Source organism: Octopus sinensis, linkage group LG22 (assembly GCF_006345805.1).
Source record: "Octopus sinensis linkage group LG22, ASM634580v1, whole genome shotgun sequence".
In the NCBI taxonomy this organism is placed as follows: domain Eukaryota; kingdom Metazoa; phylum Mollusca; class Cephalopoda; order Octopoda; family Octopodidae; genus Octopus; species Octopus sinensis.
The window spans coordinates 9674377-9696902 of NC_043018.1; the positions used below are offsets into that span (position 1 = coordinate 9674377).

The 22526-nt window shown below is 38.3% G+C and overlaps 1 protein-coding gene across 6 annotated transcripts in view; it reads left to right on the forward strand.

The window, feature by feature from the left end:
* LOC115223170 (microtubule-actin cross-linking factor 1) overlaps positions 1 to 22526 on the forward strand; it is a 342500-nt gene that overhangs the window by 130663 nt on the left and 189311 nt on the right. For all 6 annotated transcript variants that reach the window (XM_036512282.1, XM_036512283.1, XM_036512278.1 and 3 more), the window contains exons 5-8: positions 1852 to 1962; positions 10848 to 10943; positions 13828 to 13950; positions 20444 to 20590. In XM_036512282.1, coding sequence (XP_036368175.1) covers positions 1852 to 1962; positions 10848 to 10943; positions 13828 to 13950; positions 20444 to 20590 — 477 coding nt within the window. The remainder of the gene's footprint in view (positions 1 to 1851; positions 1963 to 10847; positions 10944 to 13827; positions 13951 to 20443; positions 20591 to 22526) is intronic.

Genomic DNA, 22526 nt, shown 5'->3' on the forward strand with positions numbered 1-22526 from the left:
TTTATTAATTAATTAAGTGCCCGTATAAAACTTTTAACGGTGTCTCAATTGAATACATATTAAGTTTTTTTCCACTTTATTTTATATTTTTATATTATTTATTTTGGTCTTTTTGAATAAATGTAATTAGCTTGCAACCTCAGGAGATTTTAATAGAAGGATCTAATTATTCAGAGACTCATTAATATATGCATATATATATATATATATATATATATATATATATATTATATTAAATTAGAGACAAAACCACTATTATGCAAATCAAACAAAGAAAGACTTAACCCAATACATAAATTAATTTATATTATTTAGAATTATATTATATTATATTATATTATATTATTAATAATTGTTAAATTTCTAAATAATGTAAATTAATTTATGTATTGGATTAAGTCTTTCTTTGTTTGATTTGCATAATAGTGGTTTTGTCTCTAATTTAATATAATATAATATTTTACTATAAAATTGGATTCAATCCTAAATCTGATTTTTCCCTGTAAGTTTGGATTTATTCCCTACTATTTATTATTATATATATATATATATATATATATATATATATATATATATATATATATATATAAACATATAAACATACATACATACACATTAAGAGGGATGACCACTAAGTGGTATATATTATCATCATCATATGCACACACATGCGTAAATATACACATACATAAGTATATATATGATATGTATATATATATATATATATATAATATATATAATATGTTGAAGAACGTAGGCTCAAAACGTAAAACACTTCTCCATTTTTCCCAAGCGTCAAACTAATACATTTGCTTGTTGTTCCTACACCTGCCTTCGTCTTTATTTTTCTATAAATTTGAACTATGTATGTGTGTGCGTGTATACATATATATATATATATATTATATATGTATGTATACAGACAGACATATGTATGTATACACACACACATTCAAAAACACACATATGTATATATGTATATACATATATGTATGTACAGCATGCAATGGGTAAATTGTTGCCATTTTATATTTTTAATTACATGCATGTGCATTGTTTGTTTTTGATTTTGTCAACTACACAGTAAGGTAGGGTCAGTTGGGCACCATCTGTGAGAAAAGCAGCACCCTGATGCAATTCACTCTGCCAGAAATTTGGAAACGACATGCTGTACTGCTTGGCATTCACACTAGAAACTCCAATACGAACATTTCGGAATGTTTGGGCGTCAATCTGAGGACATGTACCGAGAGTGATAAAAATCAAACACCCTGTCGACATCATGGTGTTTGGAGTGAACACTAGTGATAGTGACGTTATGCCTCCATTCATTTTCCCACATGGCCTCACACTCAACATGGAGTCCTACATCAAGTGTCTGGATGTGATAGTGCTGCCCTGGGTTAAGGGAGTGGTTGCAAGAAGACCCTATGTTTGGCAACAGGACTCTGTACCATACCACACACAAGCAAGAGAACCCATTCATGTCTGTCAGTCAATTTCTGTGACCACATCACCCCCTAATATCTGACCACCTAACTCCCCAGGCTGCAACCCCCTGGGTGCAGCTGAGTGAGAGACTAACAAAACTCCTTCCAACATCAAAGATGATCTGAAGGCAAAGATTATGGCAGCATTTACCAACTTAAACAAGGAGACCATCCAGAAGAGTTGTAGGAGATTCTGAAGTCATCTGGAGACTGTGGTTGAAACCAATGGTGATTTTATTGAATAAATTTACTCTTTAGTATTTCAAGATATTTTTATGTTTTTTTTTTGCTTTTTTCTTTTTGCTGTGACACTCCAATCAGTGTTATTTAATTAGTTTGTTGTTTTTCTCTCTAATTGCAGACGTTTGAAACTGAAATGTCGTCCAGAGCATGTTACTTAATTAAACGCCCAAAGGTTTTTGAAAGTGTTTACCGAGGTGAAGACATAGAAGTGGCCTCTCGACTTCACAAGGTAGGTCGAAAGATATTTCTCTATTCTGTTGTGTCTGGGGAGAGTCATTGGATCTTTTCAGTTTGAACGGCAGTTTCTTAAAATATTTTCCACGTAACTAAAAAATTTAAAACTTCGTATACTGGTAGAATGTGTTTATAAAACATCTTTTTCTCTTGGCTTTATTGAGAAAATTCTATTGTTTGTAAGATATATGTTGTTTTTTTCCTTCAATTTCTGCAATTTCAACCAATCAATGACGTCTATTGGGGTGAAAACATTCTGTGCCGTATGAATATGTCTCTCGTTTAAGAAACAGATTGGGTTTATTTACATTTGTGAAGAAAAAAAGATACCCTTCCCCCCACCCCTAACCCTAACCCTAAAACAGATTGAACTGCAACAGATCGATACTAGGGTCATAATTATGAGTGACAATTTCATATGACACCGCTAGAAAAAACTGCCGTTCAAACCGAAAAGATCTGAGTCATTTTCTTTTTGTGCCTTATAATTTAACCCACTCACCGGTAAAATTTCCACTTATTTCTTACCGGTGAGTGTGTTAAATTATAAGGCACAAAAAGAAAATGACTCTGCCAAGACACAACAGAATATGCTTCAACACACGAACTCATATAAAGAATCTTGCAAACCAAATCCAAAAACGAAATATTTCTGTATTAATCACAATAAAATAGGAAAGCTTACAGCCACTGTTGGTGTGCATCCTTGATAAATTCACTGAATCTGCACAAATGATTTGTTTTGTAGGGATCGAATGTTCGAGACGCGAATTATCTCTTTCTCTGTCTCTCTCTAACAAATCGACGTTGTCTGAACAAGTGAACGGTGTACCACGTGTCATGTGTCGAAGTGGTCGCAGAGCAACGTGAAATGAAGTGTTTTGCTCCAGAACGCAACGCACTGCCTGGACTAGAAATTGAAATCGTGATCTCGCGATCGGGAGTGCAACCCCCTAACCACTAGGACACACACATTTCTAGTTAGCTAATTAATACACCAATTTGTATGTAGTTTCCCCCCATTAACATAATTTAGTTTTAATGAATTTTTCTGCCTTTCTATCTGTCTACCTACCTACCTACCTACCTACCTAGTAGTTTTATAGCTTCTAGCTTTCTAGCAAGATAGCTGTTTCTCATTCTTTCTATCTGCCTAAATGCTTGTCGAATTATCTATCTATCTATCTATCTATCTATCTATCTATCTATCTATCTATCTATCTATCTATCTATCTATCTATCTATTTACTACCTACCTACCTACCTACCTACCTACCTACCTACCTACCTACCTACCTATTTATCTATCTATCTATCTATCTATCTATCTATTTATCTATCTATCTATCTATCTATCATCTATCTATCTATCTATCTATCTATCTATCTATCTATCTATTTACCTACCTACCTACCTACCTACCTACCAACCTACCTACCCACCAATACCCACCCACCCATCCACCCACCAATCCATCTATCCATCCATCTATCCATCCATCCGTCCGTCCATCTATCCATCCATCCACGCACCGACCTGTCTGTGAGTCTGTATGTCTGTCCCCTCTCTTTTTCTTTCCCCCTATCCATCTATCTACCTCCTATACACACACCAGCCTCTCTGTCTCTCTCCCTTTCTCCCTCTCCATCCCCCCTCTCTCTCTCTTTAACTACTTTCCCACTTGTACATATATTTCTCTTCAGTCATTCAATACAGTTTGTACAAAATATATTAACACCAACTTAAGATATTGGAATATAGTGAAGCTGTATGTCAGCCAGGTAGCTACAGAAGAGGTTGTTGAAATGGTATTTACATACTTGTAGCTGATAAGAGGGAAATCCTGAGAGAGAGAGAGAGAGAGAGAGAGGAGAGAGAGGGAGAGAGAGGGGGGGCGGGCAAAGCGGGAGAGAGGAAACCCCATAAAACACGATGCTATTAGGAGAAACTGCTGTACACCTTGTTTTATTATTTTAATATGAGTTTTGTCTATATTAATGTGAATGGATGGAGGCGGTGGTGTTGTGTGTGGGGGGGACTAGTCTTTAGTGAATTAACTGATCTGTCTTTCATTATTAATAAGAACGAAACGAAACGATTGATTGCCTCTTATCAAAGGGAGTTTGGTTGTGTATATGTGAATATGTGTATATCTAAAGATTTTGTGTGTGTTTGTGAGGAATGTGAAGGTTGCGTATGAAGGAGATTGTGTGTGTGTATATATATAAGAGGAGAGAGAGAGAGAGAGAGAGAGAGAGAGAGAGTGTGTGTGTGTGTGTGTCTAAGGGAGATTGTGTGTGTGTCGAGGAGTCGTGTGTGTGTCTGGGGGAGATTGTGTATGTCAAGGAGTCGTGTGTGTGTGTCTGAGGCAGGTTGTGTGTTCATGTGTGAGGGAGGTTGTGTGCGTGTGTATAAGAAGGATTGTGTGTCTGAGGGAGGTTTTTTTGTGCGTGTGTGTAAGGAAGGTTTTGTGTCTGTGTAAAAGAGAGCGTATGTATGTGTGTGTGTAAGGAGGGTTGTGTGTGTGTGTGTGTGTGTGTTGTGTACTGTATGGTCATGTAATGTGAGAGAAGCTGAGAGAGGAGAACTAAAACTGAAAGAAAATATAAAAATGCCGTAAAAAGGCAGAGGAAGAAAAATGGCCATAAACTAGTGGTGGGTGTAATCGGAGATGTGATAATGACTCTGCTTTATTAACATAGAGATATGGAATATAATGTGTGTGTGTGTGTTTATGATGGTGATGATGATGATGATGATGATGATAATGATGGTGGCGGTTATGCTGCTGATTTATTGGTGGCGGCGGCAGCAGCGGTTGCAGGGGTAATGGTGGTGGTGGTGTTGGAGCTATTCAGGGGTAAATTCTAAAGTAATCTGCCTTCTATTTTGCCTTCCTTCCGTGACTGCTCTTGTTGTTATACACCAAAACAGCCATCTACGTATCATACTTAATGTATGTATATATATATATATAATATATATATTATATATATATATATATATATATATATAATATATATATATATATATATAAAGGCAAAGTTTACGAAAAAAAACAAAAGACGAAGACAGGTGGTGTACAAACAAACAGATGTATTAGTATAACGCTCAGGAATAGAAAAAGTCTTTTACGTTTCGAGCCTACGCTCTTCTACAGAAAGGGACACAGAAAAAAAAAAACAAGGAGAGAAAAAAATGCGTGTAGGAGCTAACGATCTATCATGGCACACTGCTGACAAGCCAGTTACTGCAGTGTTTGTCCAGAGTCAACATCCTTTATTTTCTTACTGCATTAAAAAAATAATACATCAATAAATATCACAGTATACTCATAAGAGATGTTATCTTCTGGACAAACTAATCACTGTGTATATATGGCCACACAAACGTGCATATATAATCACAAATTAAAAGCATAGATCATTATTATTTAAGACATCGCACAGTATCCAATATCATGATGTTGATTGAAGTTATTGTGTCTACCGGGGCTTTGTGCTGTCTGTGAAGTCACAACATGAACCTCAAACAGACAGTACTTTACGCAAAATGCATGCAGTTCCAAGTAATGCCGACTTTTGCAATACATCTAGATTGTAGGGTATCTCTAAAGTTTCCAGATGTTTCTTCAGGTTGGGTGGTATTGAACTCACTACTCTGCTGACAACAGGGATAACCTTTATGTTTGACTCTCGTAGCTGCCACATCTTGTCAATCTCAGTTCTCAGGTCTCAATATTTATCAATCTTTTCTCTTTCTTTCATGATAATATGTTGATCTCCTGGCACTGCCATGTCAATTATCAGGCACTCTTGTTTGTCCCCCCCTAAAGGTTACTATATCCAGCTTCAATAATCTAACATCTAGTCTGTCTGGAAACCAAAGTCCCAGAGGATTTTTGCATTTCCCTTTTCGTCCATTACCTTTTCTGGTGTATGTTGGCAACCTCATGTCCATACTTCCAGCATAGTAGCCAGCGGAGATTTTGGGCTACTTTGTCATGTCTGTGCTAGACCTCATCAGTGATGGTGCTACATAAAAAGTACCCACCTGACTCTCTAAAGTGGTTGGCATTAGGAAGGGGCGGCGAGTTGGCAGAAATGTTAGCACGCCGGGCGAAATGCTTAACTGTATTTCGTCTGTCGTTATGTTCCAACTTCAAATTCCGCCGAGGTCAACTTTGCCTTTCATCCTTTCGGGGTCGATAAATTAAGTACCATTTACGCACTTGGGTTGATGTAAACGATTTAATCCCTTTGTCTGTCCTTGTTTGTCCCCTCTGTGTTTAGCTCCTTTTGGGTAGTAAAAAAAAAAAAAGGAAGGGCATCCTGTTGTTGACCAAAACAGACAGTGAGGCCTGGTGTAGGCTTTTAGCTTGCTAGCTCCTGTCAGACTTTCCAACCTGTGCCTGCATGGAAAACAGACATTAAATGATGACGACGATGATGGTGCCCTTCCTGTCACCAACCTTCACCTGTTTCCAAACAAAGTAATATTTTCCCCATGGCTGGACATGTAGTCACAGAATATCTGAGATGTATGACACTGCTTGTATGACAGTGGCAACCATTTTATGACCATCATGCAATGTTGGGACAAAGAACCACAAACACGCACTTACAGATACATACGTGCACACACACACACACACACACACCTCTTATCTTTTATTTGTTTTAGTCATTAGACTGCAGCCATGCTGGAGCAATACCTTGAAGAATTTTAGTCAAATGAATTGACCCTATTACTTCTTTGTTTTTTTTTTAAAGCCGGGTACTTATTTTGTCGATCATTTTTGCTGAACTGTCAAGTCACAGGGATGTAAACACATCAATACCAGTTGTCAAGTGGTCATTTCGGACAAACACAGACACAAAGACACACACAGATATATATGCATTACTCACACACACATGCATACATGGTGGTTGGCTACTCCTTAAGCAGAGTTTGACCACCTCCTGTACCTACACCTTAAAACCATCATGGCGTCTGATGTGGCTTTTTAAACCAGACAATGTTTTGAAAAGACACCCACATAGATTGCATATCCCAAAATGGACCACCAAGAGCTGCAGATAAGTTCTGATCTTTGTGGATCTTAAAAATAGCTTTTGTGGCCTCCATTAGATTTGCAGACCTTCTGGCATACACACACACACACACACACACACACACCTCTTATCTTTTATTGTTTTAGTCATTAGACTGCAGCCATGCTGGAGCAATACCTTGAAGAATTTTAGTCAAATGAATTGACCCTATTACTTCTTTGTTTTTTTTTTAAAGCTGGGTACTTATTTTGTCGATCATTTTTGCTGAACTGTCAAGTCACAGGGATGTAAACACATCAATACCAGTTGTCAAGTGGTCATTTCAGACAAACACAGACACAAAGACACACACAGATATATATGCATTACTCACACACACATGCATACATGGTGGTTGGCTACTCCTTAAGCAGAGTTTGACCACCTCCTGTACCTACACCTTAAAACCATCATGGCGTCTGATGTGGCTTTTTAAACCAGACAATGTTTTGAAAAGACACCCACATAGATTGCATATCCCAAAATGGACCACCAAGAGCTGCAGATAAGTTCTGATCTTTGTGGATCTTAAAAATAGCTTTTGTGGCCTCCATTAGATTTGCAGACCTTCTGGCATACACACACACACACACACAGATGTACACACACACACACATGTGTGTGTGTGTATATGGGGTGTGCTGAAAAATTCTTGGTTTTGGGTGAAATCAGGGGAATCAGTTAATTATGATTTTATTCAACGTATTCCCCTCTCAGATTCAGACACTTATTGCAGTGCTCCTTAAGTTTTTCTTAGCCCTGTAAAAGGGCTCGGATGGTTGCACCTCCAACCAGGCCTTTCATGACACCCTTAAAGCTAGGAACTTGTCAGCACCCTCTTGCATACATACATATATATATATATATATATATATGATAGACTTCTTTCTGTTTTCCACCACCAGATCCATTCACAAGGCTTTGGTCAACCTGGAGCTGTAATAGAAGACACCTGTCCATGGTGCCATGCAATAGGATTGAACCCAGAGCCATATTGGGAAGCAAAATTCTTACCACACAGCCATTCCTATACACATACACAATATGCAATCATTTTGTTAGCTATATATATGCTGTTTTGCAGTTATATACACAGTTTTGTTTCTATACACACACACACACACACATACTCACATTTTGTTGCTATACACACAAGCCGTTTCATGACTATCCACATAGTTTTGCACCTAGATACACCCCGTTTCATGCTGTAGTAACATTGAAAAACTTTGGAGTTTATTTCTTTGCTAGTGTGGAGAGTGATGTTTCCTACCAAAATCTCATTCCTGCTATCAAAACATCTCTGTCTTCATCTTGAATTTCAACGATAAACTTCTTTGACTGTAATCTATCCCTGATATACAAATAAAAGTCTTTCCTCATCTTGAATTTCTGTGATAAATCCCTTTATCTCTCTATTATCTCTGATAATCATTTAAACACCCTGCTTTCATTTACCCCACAGTTCCACACTCTATTTTAACCATTTCTTAAATTTCATTTCTTAAGTCTTTGAATCTGCTGTCTCAATGTGTTGTAAGAATTTCTCAACTCTTTGACTCAGAAATTCCGCTCTATTTTTTTAGCCATTTCTGATCTCTTGCTTCTCAAATCTCTGGCTTATATCATTCCACTCTATTTTAAAAATTTCACTCTAATTTAACCATTTAGATGCAAGCTTTAAAACCATATGGTCTTGGGTTCAATCCCACAGCATGGTACCTTGGACAAGTGGTCTCCTACACTTGTTCCAGGCCAACAAAAGCTTTATAAGTGGATTTGGTAAGCAGAAACTGTGTTTGTGTGTATATTTGTGTCTATATATCATCATCATCATCATCGTTTAACGTCCGCTCTCCATGCTAGCATGGGTTGGACGGTTCGACCGGGGATCTGGGAAGCCAGAAGGCTGCACCAGGCTCCAGTCTTATCTGGCAATGTTTCTACAGCTGGATGCCCTTCCTAACGCCAACCACTCCATGAGTGTAGTGGGTGCTTTTTACGTGCCGCCTGCACAGGCGTGCCACCTGCACAGCATATATAATCTAAATAAATAGAAGATCCATGGATCAAGGTGTAGGAAGTAAGTTAGCTTCAAGCAATCTGTAGTAAATATAAAAAACAACTTTCAGGGACAATAGTGGATTATTTGAGATGGAAGGTTGTGGATTTTTTTGTATTGAGGTATGATAAATTGAAAAAAGTTCTTTTTATATTTCATGGTAGGCAATTGACCCTCCATAAATCCCAAATTTTATTTTGGCACATATGGGAGCAACTGTCTTCAAAGACTCATATTGTTGTTCAATGCTCAAAATGAGGAGTAGATAGATGGCTGGCAACTGACGAAGGGTCATTCCTTATGCCACTTGTCCTGTTTTTCATTTGTTTCTCTTGTTGTTTACTGTTTGATGACATCCTGTAACCATGTGTGTGTGTGTGTGCATGTATGTGTATATATATACATACACACACACACACATACATGAATATTTATATTATCTATATATAAATATATATATATATATTTATATATAGAAAAATAATATAAATATATATATATATAGGCGCAGGAGTGACTGTGTGGTAAGTAGCTGGCTAACCAACCACATGGTTCCGGGTTCAGTCCCACTGCGTGGCATCTTGGGCAAGTGTCTTCTGCTATAGCCCCGGGCCGACCAATGCCTTGTGAGTGGATTTGGTAGACGGAAACTGAAAGAAGCCTGTCGTATATATGTATATATATGTATATGTGTGTGTTTGTGTGTCTGTGTTTGTCCCCCTAGCATTGCTTGACAACCAATGCTGGTGTGTTTACGTCCCCGTCACTTAGCAGTTTGGCAAAAGAGACCGATAGAATAAGTACTAGGCTTACAAAGAATAAGTCCCGGAATCGATTTCCTCGACTAAAGGCGGTGCTCCAGCATGGCCGCAGTCAAATGACTGAAACAAGTAAAAGAATAAAAGAGTAAAGAGAGATATAAATTATATAAATATTCATGCATGGGATTGCACCTACAAAGTTACAAGTCCAGGCAAGGTTGTTTATGGAAGGCCGGCAGTCGTCCATGCATACCAGCCTACCCCCTCTCCATGCCACTGATGTTATCCAAAGGATGGGCAAAGGGGCCAATACAGCTTTGCACCAGGGATGTCGCAACTCATTTCTACAGCTGAGTGAACTGGAGCACCATGAAATAAAGTGTCTTCCTCAAGAACACAGCACACAGCCTGGTCCGGGACTTGAACTCACAACCTCACGATCATAAGTTAGATGCTCTAACCACCGAGCCATGTGCCTTCACACATACATATGTACATACATACTACAACACATACATATGTACATTCATTCAATCATACATATATACATACATATACACATCCACCCACCCATACATATATATACATCCATCCATCCATACATACATACATACATCCATTCATCCATGCATCCATCTATACATACACCCATCCGCCCATGCATACATACATCCATACATACATGCATACAGACAGACATACACATATACATCCATCCATCCACCCCTACACTCATTGATCCATCCACCCATCCATCCATCCATACATACATTTGTACATATCGTCTGTGTATTTATTTATATTATATGTTCTATTTTTGCATTTATGTTATTTTATTTTGTTTCTTGGTTCCCACCTTTTGTACCGTTTCTTTCGTAAATATTTTTCTCCAGAAAATTATGCAACAGTTTTTTTTTTCTTTCTCATCTCTAAAAAAAAACCTTTGAATCTCTCCCACAGGACAGTGTGTACGCCGTACGCAATGCTTGGTCCTGGGCCATGCAAGTGGAATGTTGCTTACAAATTCACATCAAGAATGCTGCTGTCTACCACCAGGTAAGTTTCAGTTTTAATACCAGAACTTTTCAAAGACAATTTGGTATTTTGTTTGTGCTTTTGTTTTTGGGTGGGGGTGGGGTGGGGTGGGGTGGGGTGGGGTGGGGTGGGGGGTGAGGGGGTCAAATGTCCAGTTTGATAAAATTGTTTGATTGCCAGAATGTCAAATTATCAACTTATTAGATTCTTAGATTGTCAGGTTGTCTTTCTCTAATCAGGCATGAGTTTACATGTTTATATCTTTGTGTAATGTATGCACACACACACACACACTGTAAATATATGTTTGTGTGTGTGTATATATGTGTGTATGTATATATATATGTGTGTGTTTGTGTCATCATCATTATCATTTAATGCCTGCCATATACACACACAACACACACACATATACAAGGGGATGTCCAAAAGTAACTGGAAAAGTTCCCTGTGGGACAAGCCCATTGTAGTTCAGGCTTCTGCCACTAGAAGCCACTTGTTGCGACCCTCTGGCATCAGTCTGCCAACCAGTGGCATTGGGTGAAGTCGTGCTGTCACATGGTGCATTTTTGTTTTGCAGTGCTTCTCCCCTGTTCATCAATTTTTGAAATGGTTGAATCGGAAAGAACAGCATGCTTCCATGAAATTGTGTTTTCTGCTGGAGAAAACAGCAGCCGGACCTTTGAACGTCGGGTCTCACAGAGGCAATGATGAAAGACCGAGATCTCTGGAGATATGCTGCGACTGAGAAGCAAGTAAAGCAGGATCATAGCTGTCACCTACACCAGTGTCGCATAACCAGCCCACTTAAGAAAGTACCTTGGATCGTTGGGCGACATGCCGTGCTTGAAGAGACCTGATGAGTCAAGTACATCAAAATCAAATCAAACCACAATCAAATGTAAATTGTAGTTGTGGCTGATGTCAGTGCTGCCTGACTGGCTCCCCATGCTGGTGGAACATAAAAAGCACCATCTGAATGTGGTCAATACCAGCCCCCTCACCCTGACTGGCTCCTGTGCTGGTGGCATGTAAAAAGCACCATCTGAATGTGGCCAATGCCTGTGCCACCTGACTGGCTCCTGTGCTAGTGGCACGTATAAAAAGCATCATCCGCATGTGGTCAATGCAAGCCCCTTTGCCCTGACTGGCTCCTGTGCCAGTGACAATTAAAAAGCCCCCATTACACTCTCGGAAACACTGCCAGATCAGACTGGTGCCTGGTGCGGCCACCTGGTTTGCCAGATCCCAGTCAAACTGTCCAACCCATGCCAGCATGGGTAATGGACGTTAAACAACGACGGCGACGATGATGATATGATGCTTCAAACTGCTCACAAGGATGCTTCCATAAGCAAAATACAAGTTTATAAGTAGTTGTCAGGCTTTCGGAATGGTCTCTTGTTGCTTGAAGACCAACCTTGTTCCAGGCAACCGTCTGCCTACCAAATGAGTGAAAACATCACAAAAATTCATGAAGTGATCTTGGAGGGCTGTTGCCGAACAATTGACAAACTTGTTGATCTGATTGGTGTGTCTTGCAGCTCCTGCCAAGGAATTTTGAATAAGGAATTTTGAATGGAAAGAGTTGCAACAATATTTGTGCCTTGCTTGCTCATTGAAAATCGAAAGTAGTCACGACTGAATATGTGTTGTGAACTGAAAGAACAGAAGTCGATCTGGAACTTTCTCCAAAGGTCATCGCTGGTGATGACATCTGGTGCTACAGAATTTTCTGATGTTAAAGAGGTGAAGAATAAAATGACAGAGGCATTAAAAAGGCATTTCTTTGCAAGAGTTCCGGCACTGCTTCGAACAGTGGAAAGTGCATCTGGACCAATGCATTGCTTCAAATGGAGAATACTTTGAAAGCCAAAGAAGTGTAAATGTGTAGAACTAAGTGAATGAAAAAACATTGCAAAATTCCAGCATTTTTTGGGGTACCCTCTCTTATATGTTGTGTGTGTGTGTGTGTGTTTGTATATATATATATGTGTGTATATATATATGTCTGTGTGTATATATGTGTGTGTGTGTATATATATATATATGTATATATATTTATGTGTGTAAATGTGTGTGTGTGTGTATATATATATGTAGATATGTGTGTATATATATATGTCTGTGTGTGTGTGTATATATATATATATATGTATATATATTTATGTGTGTAAATGTGTGTGTGTGTGTATATATATATGTATATATATGTGTGTGTGTATATGTGTGTGTGTATGTATGTATGTATATGTGTGTCTATATATATAGATATATATATATATGTTTATATATATATGTATGTATATGTATGTATGTATGTATGTATGTATATATATATGTATATATATGTATGTATGTATATATGTATGTATATATGTATGTATGTATGTATATATATGTATATATATGTTTATGTATATATATGTTATGTATATATATGTATATATATATATGTATATATATATATATATATATTTATATGTATATATATATATATATTTATATGTATATATATATATATATATGTATATATATATATATATATATATTATATATATATATATATTATATATATATATATTTATATGTATATATATATATATATATATATATTTATATGTATATATATATATATATATATATATAATATATATATATATATATATATATATATATATATATATATTATATATATATATGGGTATGTGTGTACATACACGCGCACACACACATATATATATATGCGCGAGTGTGTGTGTTTGCAAGCCTATGTGTCAGTATATTAGTATGTGTTTATGTCTGTATGAACCTGCTTGCCAAATTTACTGTGTATGTGTCTTTACACACACACACACACACACACCTATCTGAACACGTTTTTTCTTTCCTTTTTTTCTCGCAGTATTTCTACGATGTCCAACATCTTCTGGAAGACATGAATGGATTCCTGTCTTGGTTGAACTGTGTGAAGATGAAACGGAAACTGGAAATTGGTGACCCAGATGTTATGGGGTCACACATCAGGGTAAGCGGTGCACTGCAGGGCTTTTATTTCACTCTCTCTTGCTTTCTCGTTAACATCTTCAAAGGGATTTGTGTCACCATAAGTTGGTTGTGAGTTTACTCAATTGGAAAGTATGTCGCCAACATCATCATCATCATCATTGTTATCATTACCAACATCACCATCATCATCATTATTACCATCACTATGAACATCACCACCATCATCATCATCGTCACCATCATCATCATCATTGTCACCAACATCATCATTACCACCACCACCACCACCATCATCATTGTATTGTCATCATCACTATCATCACCAACATCATCATTACCACCACCACCATCATCATCATCATCACCTTCATTATCATCATCATCATCATCATTGTATTGTCATCATCATTATCATCACCAACATCATCATTACCACCACCACCACCACCACCACCATCATCATCATCACCTTCACTATCATCACCATCATCATTGTATTGTCATCATCATCATTAACGTCATCATCACCAACATCATCATTACCATCACTCACCATCACCATCATTACCACCGTCATCATCATCATCATCATCATCACCTTCACTATTATCACCATCATCAATATCATCACCATTACCATCATTGTCATCATCATCACCTTCACTATCATCACCACCATTATCGCTTCATCACCACTATCATCACCATCATCATTGTCATAGTCACAATCACCAACATCATCACTCCCGCCACCACCATCACCACCGTCGATATATTAGTGCTGTTTCATCCATCTCTATGGTCTGAGTTTAAATTCTGCAGAGGTTGACTTTGCATTTCATCTTTCCAGGGTCGATAAACCAAGTAACTACCCATTAAACACTCTTGCCAAAATTTTAGGCGTTTCTGCCAAAATTAGAATGAATTATCATTATTGTTGAGCTAGCAGGAGTGGCTGTGTGTTAAGTAGCTTGCCTACCAACCACATGGTTCCTAGTTCAGTCCCACTGCGTGGCACCTTGGGCAAGTGTCCTTACTATAGCCTTGGACCAACCAAAGCTTTGTGAGTGGATTTGGTAGACGGAAACTGAAAGAAGCCCATTGTATATATGCATGTGTGTGTTTGTCCCCCCAACATCGCTTGACAACTGATGCTGGTGTATTTATGTCCCCTTAGCGGTTCGGCAAAAGAGACCCATAGAATAAGTGCTAGGCTTACAAAGAATAAGTCCTGGGGTCGATTTGCTCGACTTAAGGCGGTGCTCCAGCATGGCCACAGTCAAATGACTGAAACAAATAAAAGACAGAGTAAAAGAGCAGCAGAATCGTTCGCACGCTGGGCAAAATGCTTAGTGGTCTCTCGACCGCCCTTACGTTCTGAGTTCAAATTCCGCTGGGGTTGACTTTGCCTGTTCATCCCTTTTGAAGTCGTTAAAATGAGTACCAGTTATGCACAGGGGCTGGGTGTAATTGACTGAACACCTTTCTCAAATTTCAGGCCTTGCACCTATACTCTTTACTCTTTTACTTGTTTCAGTCATTTGACTGCGGCCATGCTGGAGCACCACCTTTAGTCGAGCAAATCGACCCCGGGACTTATTCTTTGTAAGCCCAGTACTTATTCTATCGGTCTCTTTTGCCAAACCGCTAAGTGACGGGGACGTAAACACACCAGCATCGGTTGTCAAGCAATGCTAGGGGGACAAACACAGACACACAAACACACACACACACATACATATATATATATACATATATACGACAGGCTTCTTTCAGTTTCCGTCTACCAAATCCACTCACAAGGCATTGGTCGGCCCGGGGCTATAGCAGAAGACACTTGCCCAAGATGCCACGCAGTGGGACTGAACCCGGAACCATGTGGTTGGTTAGCAAGCTACTTACCACACAGCCACTCCTGCGCCTATGGTAGAAAGAATTGTTATTATGATTGTCATCACCTCCATCACACTTGCTGTCACCAACATTGCTTTCACACTCACCCGTCCTTCTCCAGCCCTTCTTCTCTTCAATATCATCGCTTCAGCCATCCTCCCCCCTCTTCCCCACCATCATCACATCCCTATCGTCGTTATCATCCACGCAAATTACATCTATTGCTTATCGTCCCCATTGCTCTACCCCCTACCTTCACCACACGGAGTTAAATAGCTGGGTGTGTCTTGTCTTTAATTTGGTGTTGAGGTTGTTTATGGCAATGATGTTGATGTTGATGATGATGATGATGATGGTGTTATCAAGGACATGTACAGCTATCGAAGGGATCAGGTAAGAGAAGCACTTGAAGTGTTTTTAAGGGTGTGGTAAAAGTTTACATGTTGAAGGGTGAGAGACAGACAGATAGATAGATAGATAGATAGATAGAGGGGGAGAGAGAGAAAGGGAGAAAGAGAGAGATAAACAGATAAAGCAGACTGATAGATAATCGATGGATAAATAGATAGACAGATGGATAGTAGACAGATAATAGATAAATATGTATACATAGGCATTGGAGTGGCTGTGTGGTATGTAGCTTGCTTACCAACCACATGGTTCTGAGTTCACTCCCACTGCGTGTCACCTTGGGCAAGTGTCTTCTACTATAGCCTCGGGCCGACCAAAGCCTTGTGAGTGGATTTGGTAGACAGAAACTGAAAGAAGCCCGTCGTATATATGTATATATATATATATATGTATGTGCGTGTTTGTGTGTCTGTGTTTGTCCCCCCAGCATCACTTGACAACCGATGCTGGTGTGTTTACATCCCTGTAACTTAGTGGTTGGGCAAAAGAATAAGTTTTAGGATTACAGAGAATAAGTTCTGGGGTTGATTTGCTCGACTAAAGGCAGTGCTCCAGCATGGCCACAGTCAAATGACTGAAACAAGTAAAAGAGTATATATATCCATACATACACACATGCATACACACACATGCACACACAGACATAGATAGCTACATGTTGGATAGCTGTTGATTGATTGAGTGAAAGCCAGGCAGGCAGGCAGTTAGGTATATAGATAGATAGGAAGGTAGATATATGGATAGGTAGATAGATGTATAGATAGATAGGTATGTAGATATATAGATAGGTAGATAGATAGATGGATTAGATAGATAGATAGAAAAAGATAGGTAGGTAGATAGTTATAAATAGATGTTGATACATAGTGTGAAGAGAAAGAGACAGACATATAGGGTGATAGAGAGAAAGAGAGATAGACATAGATACAGAGAGGGGGAGAGAGAGAGAGGATAGAAGGATAGAAATACAGCCAGAAAAACAGACATACACAGATGCAGACTGACTGACAGACAGATAGATTGAGAGAAGGAAGGAAGATGTGTTTGAGAAGAAGATAATCTTTTCCTTTGAGTGGACAAACGAAAGATAGCAACCATTTTACTGAAGTGGAAGAAAATTGCTGGCAGAGATCTGGAAAATTGTTGGTTGAGATTCTGGAATGATGTTGGTAAGAAAATGATATATAAACAGAGAGGGAGATAGATAGGTAGATAGATGGAGAGAGACAGATGGAGAGAGATAGAGATAACTAGGTTGTGGGAAGAGAGAGAGAGACGGACAGACAGATAGATAGATAGATAGATAGATAGAGAGAGAGAGAGAGAGAGGGTGGGGAGGGAGGAGGATCGAGACATTAGAGATGGCTCGTTGGAAGAAGGAAGATTTTATCCTCTGAAAAGTTATGGAAAATGTAAAAAAAAAAAAAATAATAAATAAATAAAAGCGAAAAAGAGCAACAAATAACAATAACAATAACAATAATAATAATAATGATAATAATAATAATAATAATAATAATGATAATAATAATAATAATAATAATAATAATAATTATAATAACAATAATAATAATAATAACAATAACAATAATAATAATAATAGTAATAATAGTAATGATAATAATGTTTTTTTAAAAAATAATTAAAGTCACATCTTATCAGAACATGAAATATAATAGTTTTCCCCTCAGGTGTAAACGTAATCTACTACGGAGAAACATTACATTAATCATCATATAACTCTCCTCCCCTGGTCCCCACCCTGTGCCATCACTCCTCCCACCAACCACCAGTCCCTAGTTTCTCTCTGCTTGTTGAGTTTCCTGACTCAATACAAACAACATAAACACCGGCCTTCAATTTCTTGTGTTCTTCATTTATCTGCCGTCTGCCGGTATTTTTGCTGTTTATCTCCTCAGTGAAATCTTGTTCCGGTTGCCAAACAAACAGACCGCAAAAACTAACACCTAAAGCGTTTATTTAAGTTTATTTAAATTTGTTATGGAGACGTAACCAAAGGAATTGATAAAACCAAAATCTTCAGCAATATGCATTGCAGTCTTTAAATTCTAAATTACATTTGAAATACAGGGAAGGCCATAATGAAGGGACAGATCTTAAATGCTTGTGTCTTGGATTATGGGAATGATATAGAGAACCAAATATATTTATTATAGAACTGATATACAGGAATTCGACATATTATCCAATATTTGAATATTACATCATGGAGATGGTCTTTGTGGTAAGTAGCTGCCTGGTGCAGCCTCCTGGCTTCCCAGACCCCGATCGAACTGTCCAGCCCATGCCAGCATGGAAAACAGACATTAAACAATGATGATGATGTTGTTATGGGAGAATCATGAACACCCAACTTGGGACTGAAGTTAGACTAACCGATTACAATAAATAAGAACTGAGTGAACTGCAGGGGTAGCTGATGGTGTTAGTTTGACCATGTGTTGGTTTAACAGTCGGGAGTTGAATAGTAAATATCGAGTACTGTTCTGATGTTTGAGTACTATGGAGTGCATTTTGTGTTAATTCATATTTCTGTGATAGGTTATTTTTAGATAACCATGACCAACCATTTATTAGTGTAATACTATTTTATACCAGATGTGTATATCCATGTCATAGCAATGTCATTTTTATAATCCAATCTACTAGCATTTAAAACGTGTCCCATCATTATGGCCCACTCTGTATATTTCTGTCTAGTACCTTCTGCTGTGTTCACCTTGGTCAATGAATGGTGCTGGCATGGCTATGTGGTTGGACCAGCTCACTTTGCAACCGTCTGATTTTGGGGTCAATTCCTCTGCACATCTTGCGAAAGCATCTTCTACAATAGCCCTTAGCCTTAGGTAGACCATTGTCTTGTGAGGGAATTTGGTTGATGGAAACTGTATGGAAGGAAGCTTGTCATATGTATGTGTGTGCATGTGGGTCTGTGTGTGTGTGTGCACATGGGTCTGTGTGTGGATGGATTTGTGTGTGTGTGTGTTTTTGTACCCCACCACCGCTTGACAGCTGGTATTGGTTTATATTCCTGTGACTTAACAGTTTGGCAAAAGGGACAAACAATATCCTTTAATCCTTTTCTCTTTTACTTATTTCAGTCATTTGACTGCAGACATGCTGGAGCACTGCCTTGAAGGATTTTAGTTGAACAATTCGACCCCATGACACATCGTTTTTAAACCTAGTTCTTATTCTATCATTCATTTTTACTGAACTACTAAGTTACGAGGACGTAACACTGGTCAAAGACGCACACACATATAAATACATATATATATATATATATATATATATATATATATATACGATGGGCTTCCTTCAGTTTCCTTCTACCAAATCTACTCACAAGGCTTTGGTTGGCTCAAGGCTATAGTAGAAGACATTTGCCCAAGGTGCCATGCAGTAGGACTGAACCTGGAACCATGTGGCTGGGAAGCAAACTTCTTACCACACAGCCACACCTACCAGACTTAAATTTAAAAAATATAAATGCTGGGGTCAGTCTTTCTGACTAAAATCCTTGTAAGTGGTGCCCCAGCATGGCCATAGTCCAGTGACAGAAACAAATAGAAATTAAAAGGTAAAATAAGTGATGAATCAACGGAGACAATATTTGGTACAGAACATCACTCTTAAGCCTCGCTGAGAACTTCACCACCTCTCTGGTGCTGGTGCTATGATAAAATGCATCCAGTACATTAGCTGTAAAGTGGTTGGTGTTATGAATGGTATCTAGCTATAGAAATTATGGAGTATGTAAGAGAGGACTGCAGCCTGTCTGGAAGGGGCAGTAACTCCATATCAGAATTGTTCCACCCATGCTAGCAAGGAAAGTGGACATAAAAGGGTGGTGATGATGATGATGATAACAATGATGGTGAGGAGCCACCCTTTGCTCTCATCATAGTCCTTAATCTTTCCTCAATTGAAGATAGAATAGTGGGTAAATTAATAACAGATAATCGTATATTCCGCACCCTGTGTGTGTTTGCACGCATGTGTGTGCATGCATGTGTGTGTGTGTGTGTGTGTGTATTCACAGTGGGCTTCTTTCAGTTTCTCTCTACCAAATCCACATATAGTCTGTTGCCGTCTGTAATTCATAGAATGTGTTATTTGAATATTAACAGATGAAATTCTTCAGTTTGTTCATAATTTTTTTTTTGTCTCTTTTTTTTTTCTAGAATGTTCTAAACCATTTACTGGATTACCAGCTACGAACCGAGAAGTTGTTTGAACAAAGTCGTCAAGTGTACCCAGTAAATGCTCGCACCGAACCCCTAAAACATGCTGTGAAAGCCAAAGTTCTACTGTGTTACCAACATGAAGATGTAAGTTTTATTTATTGACTGAACAAACCTAACAGTCAACACTTCAACATTTTAGCATTTCAACTGGCCGTTCAGCCCAAATATTTTGCCTGTTTCATGTTCAAACCAACCAGATCTGGTCTCTTACACCTACCCTACACTGTCATTCTACAAGTACCATAAATCCTCGAGTATAATCCCCATTTTTTACATAAATTTAAAGGTCAAAATTCCTAGTGCGTACTATACACGAGGTTAAAAATGAAAATTATTTTCTAAGCAATCTCCGAGTCTCTATTTGCTGTTCGGTAATGTTTATTCAGACGCATTTTGTGATGTCGGACACGAAAATACCTTAAGCTAAGCCTGAAAGCAATGAAGTCATAAAAGAATCATCCATAACTTGCAATAAGCAACATTTATTAAACGTTATTACTGTTATTTATTTATTTTCTGCAAACAAAATGCACAAAAAAGCTACACGTTTGCATTATGTTCTCTATACAATAATAATAAAGGATGTTACCGTATACATTTTTACAAACCAAGGACGTTATATAGACCTCCTTGACTCAAGTTAGAGAAGGGGTGCGTATTATACACAAGGTTTAGGTTTTTCAGAGATACAGCCCCCTAAAAATCCCCTGTGTATTATATTCAAGGGTGGGCTATACTCGACGATTTACGGTGAACAGTCACATCATCGAAATCTCAAAGCTACATAGTAATGCATAACTGATTTCTATCAATGTAAATAAATAAAATTACATTTGACAGAGTAATCTGAATGCTGAAAGGGTAAACCAGTCATGTCCACCTGCAATATTCCACCAGTTTAATGTTCAAAACTGGTCATATCTAGCCTCTCACACTTACCCTACAATGTCATTCTAAAAATAAACTAAAAATAAGCAATCACGTCATCTTTGAAATCCTGAAGCTATTAGATAATACATGATTAATTCAAAACATTGGGAATAAATAAACAGGAGTGGCTGTGTGGTAAGTAGCTTTCTTACCAACCACATGGTTCTGGGTTCATTCCCACTGCATGGCACCTTGGGCAAGTGTCTTCTACTATAGCCTCGGGCCGACCAAAGCCTTGTGAGTGGATTTGGTAGATGGAAACTGAAAGAAGCCTGTCGTATATATGTATATGTATATATATATTTATATATGTATGTGTGTGTATATGTTTGTGTGTCTGTGTTTGTCCCCCTAACATTGCTTGACAACCGATGCTGATATGTTTACATCCCCGTAACATAGTGGTTCGGCAAAAGAGACCAATAGAATAAGTACTAGGCTTACAAAGAATAAGTCCTGGGGGTCGATTTGCTCGACTAAAGGCAGTGCTCCAGCATGGCTGCAGTCAAATGACTGAAACAAGTAAAAGTGTAAAGAGCACACACACACAAACATACCCACCCCCACACAAATACACACATGCACACACACACACACACACTCATAACCAAAGGGTATAGGACATGCATGCTACTGTAGTTAATCCGTGTCACAATTGTGGGACAGATAACTCAATATCATTGTAGTCCAGTTAGTGCCAGAGTATTCAACACCCTTGGCCAGCCCCATACGAAAACTCGTCCTTTCCAAACATTGGTTCTGACTGTCCTCCTCAGCAGCACTGAGACCTGGACCATCCTCAAACAAGACCTGAATAAGCTCAAGGTAATTTATCGACCTCGAAAGGCTGAAAGGCAAAGTCGACCTCAGTGGAATTTGAACTCAGAATGTAAAGACAGACGAAATACCACTAAGCATTTCACCCAGCGTGCTAACGTTTCTACCAGCTCACCACCAGTTCTCTTTTTATTGATAAGTCCTTGTGTTTTCCCCTATCGCTAACTGTAGCCCAACCTAGTTTGTGTAGTCGTACATAACACCAGCCCTGATTGTGGCTGCCATCGTTACGAGGGTGTTGCATGAAACCCGA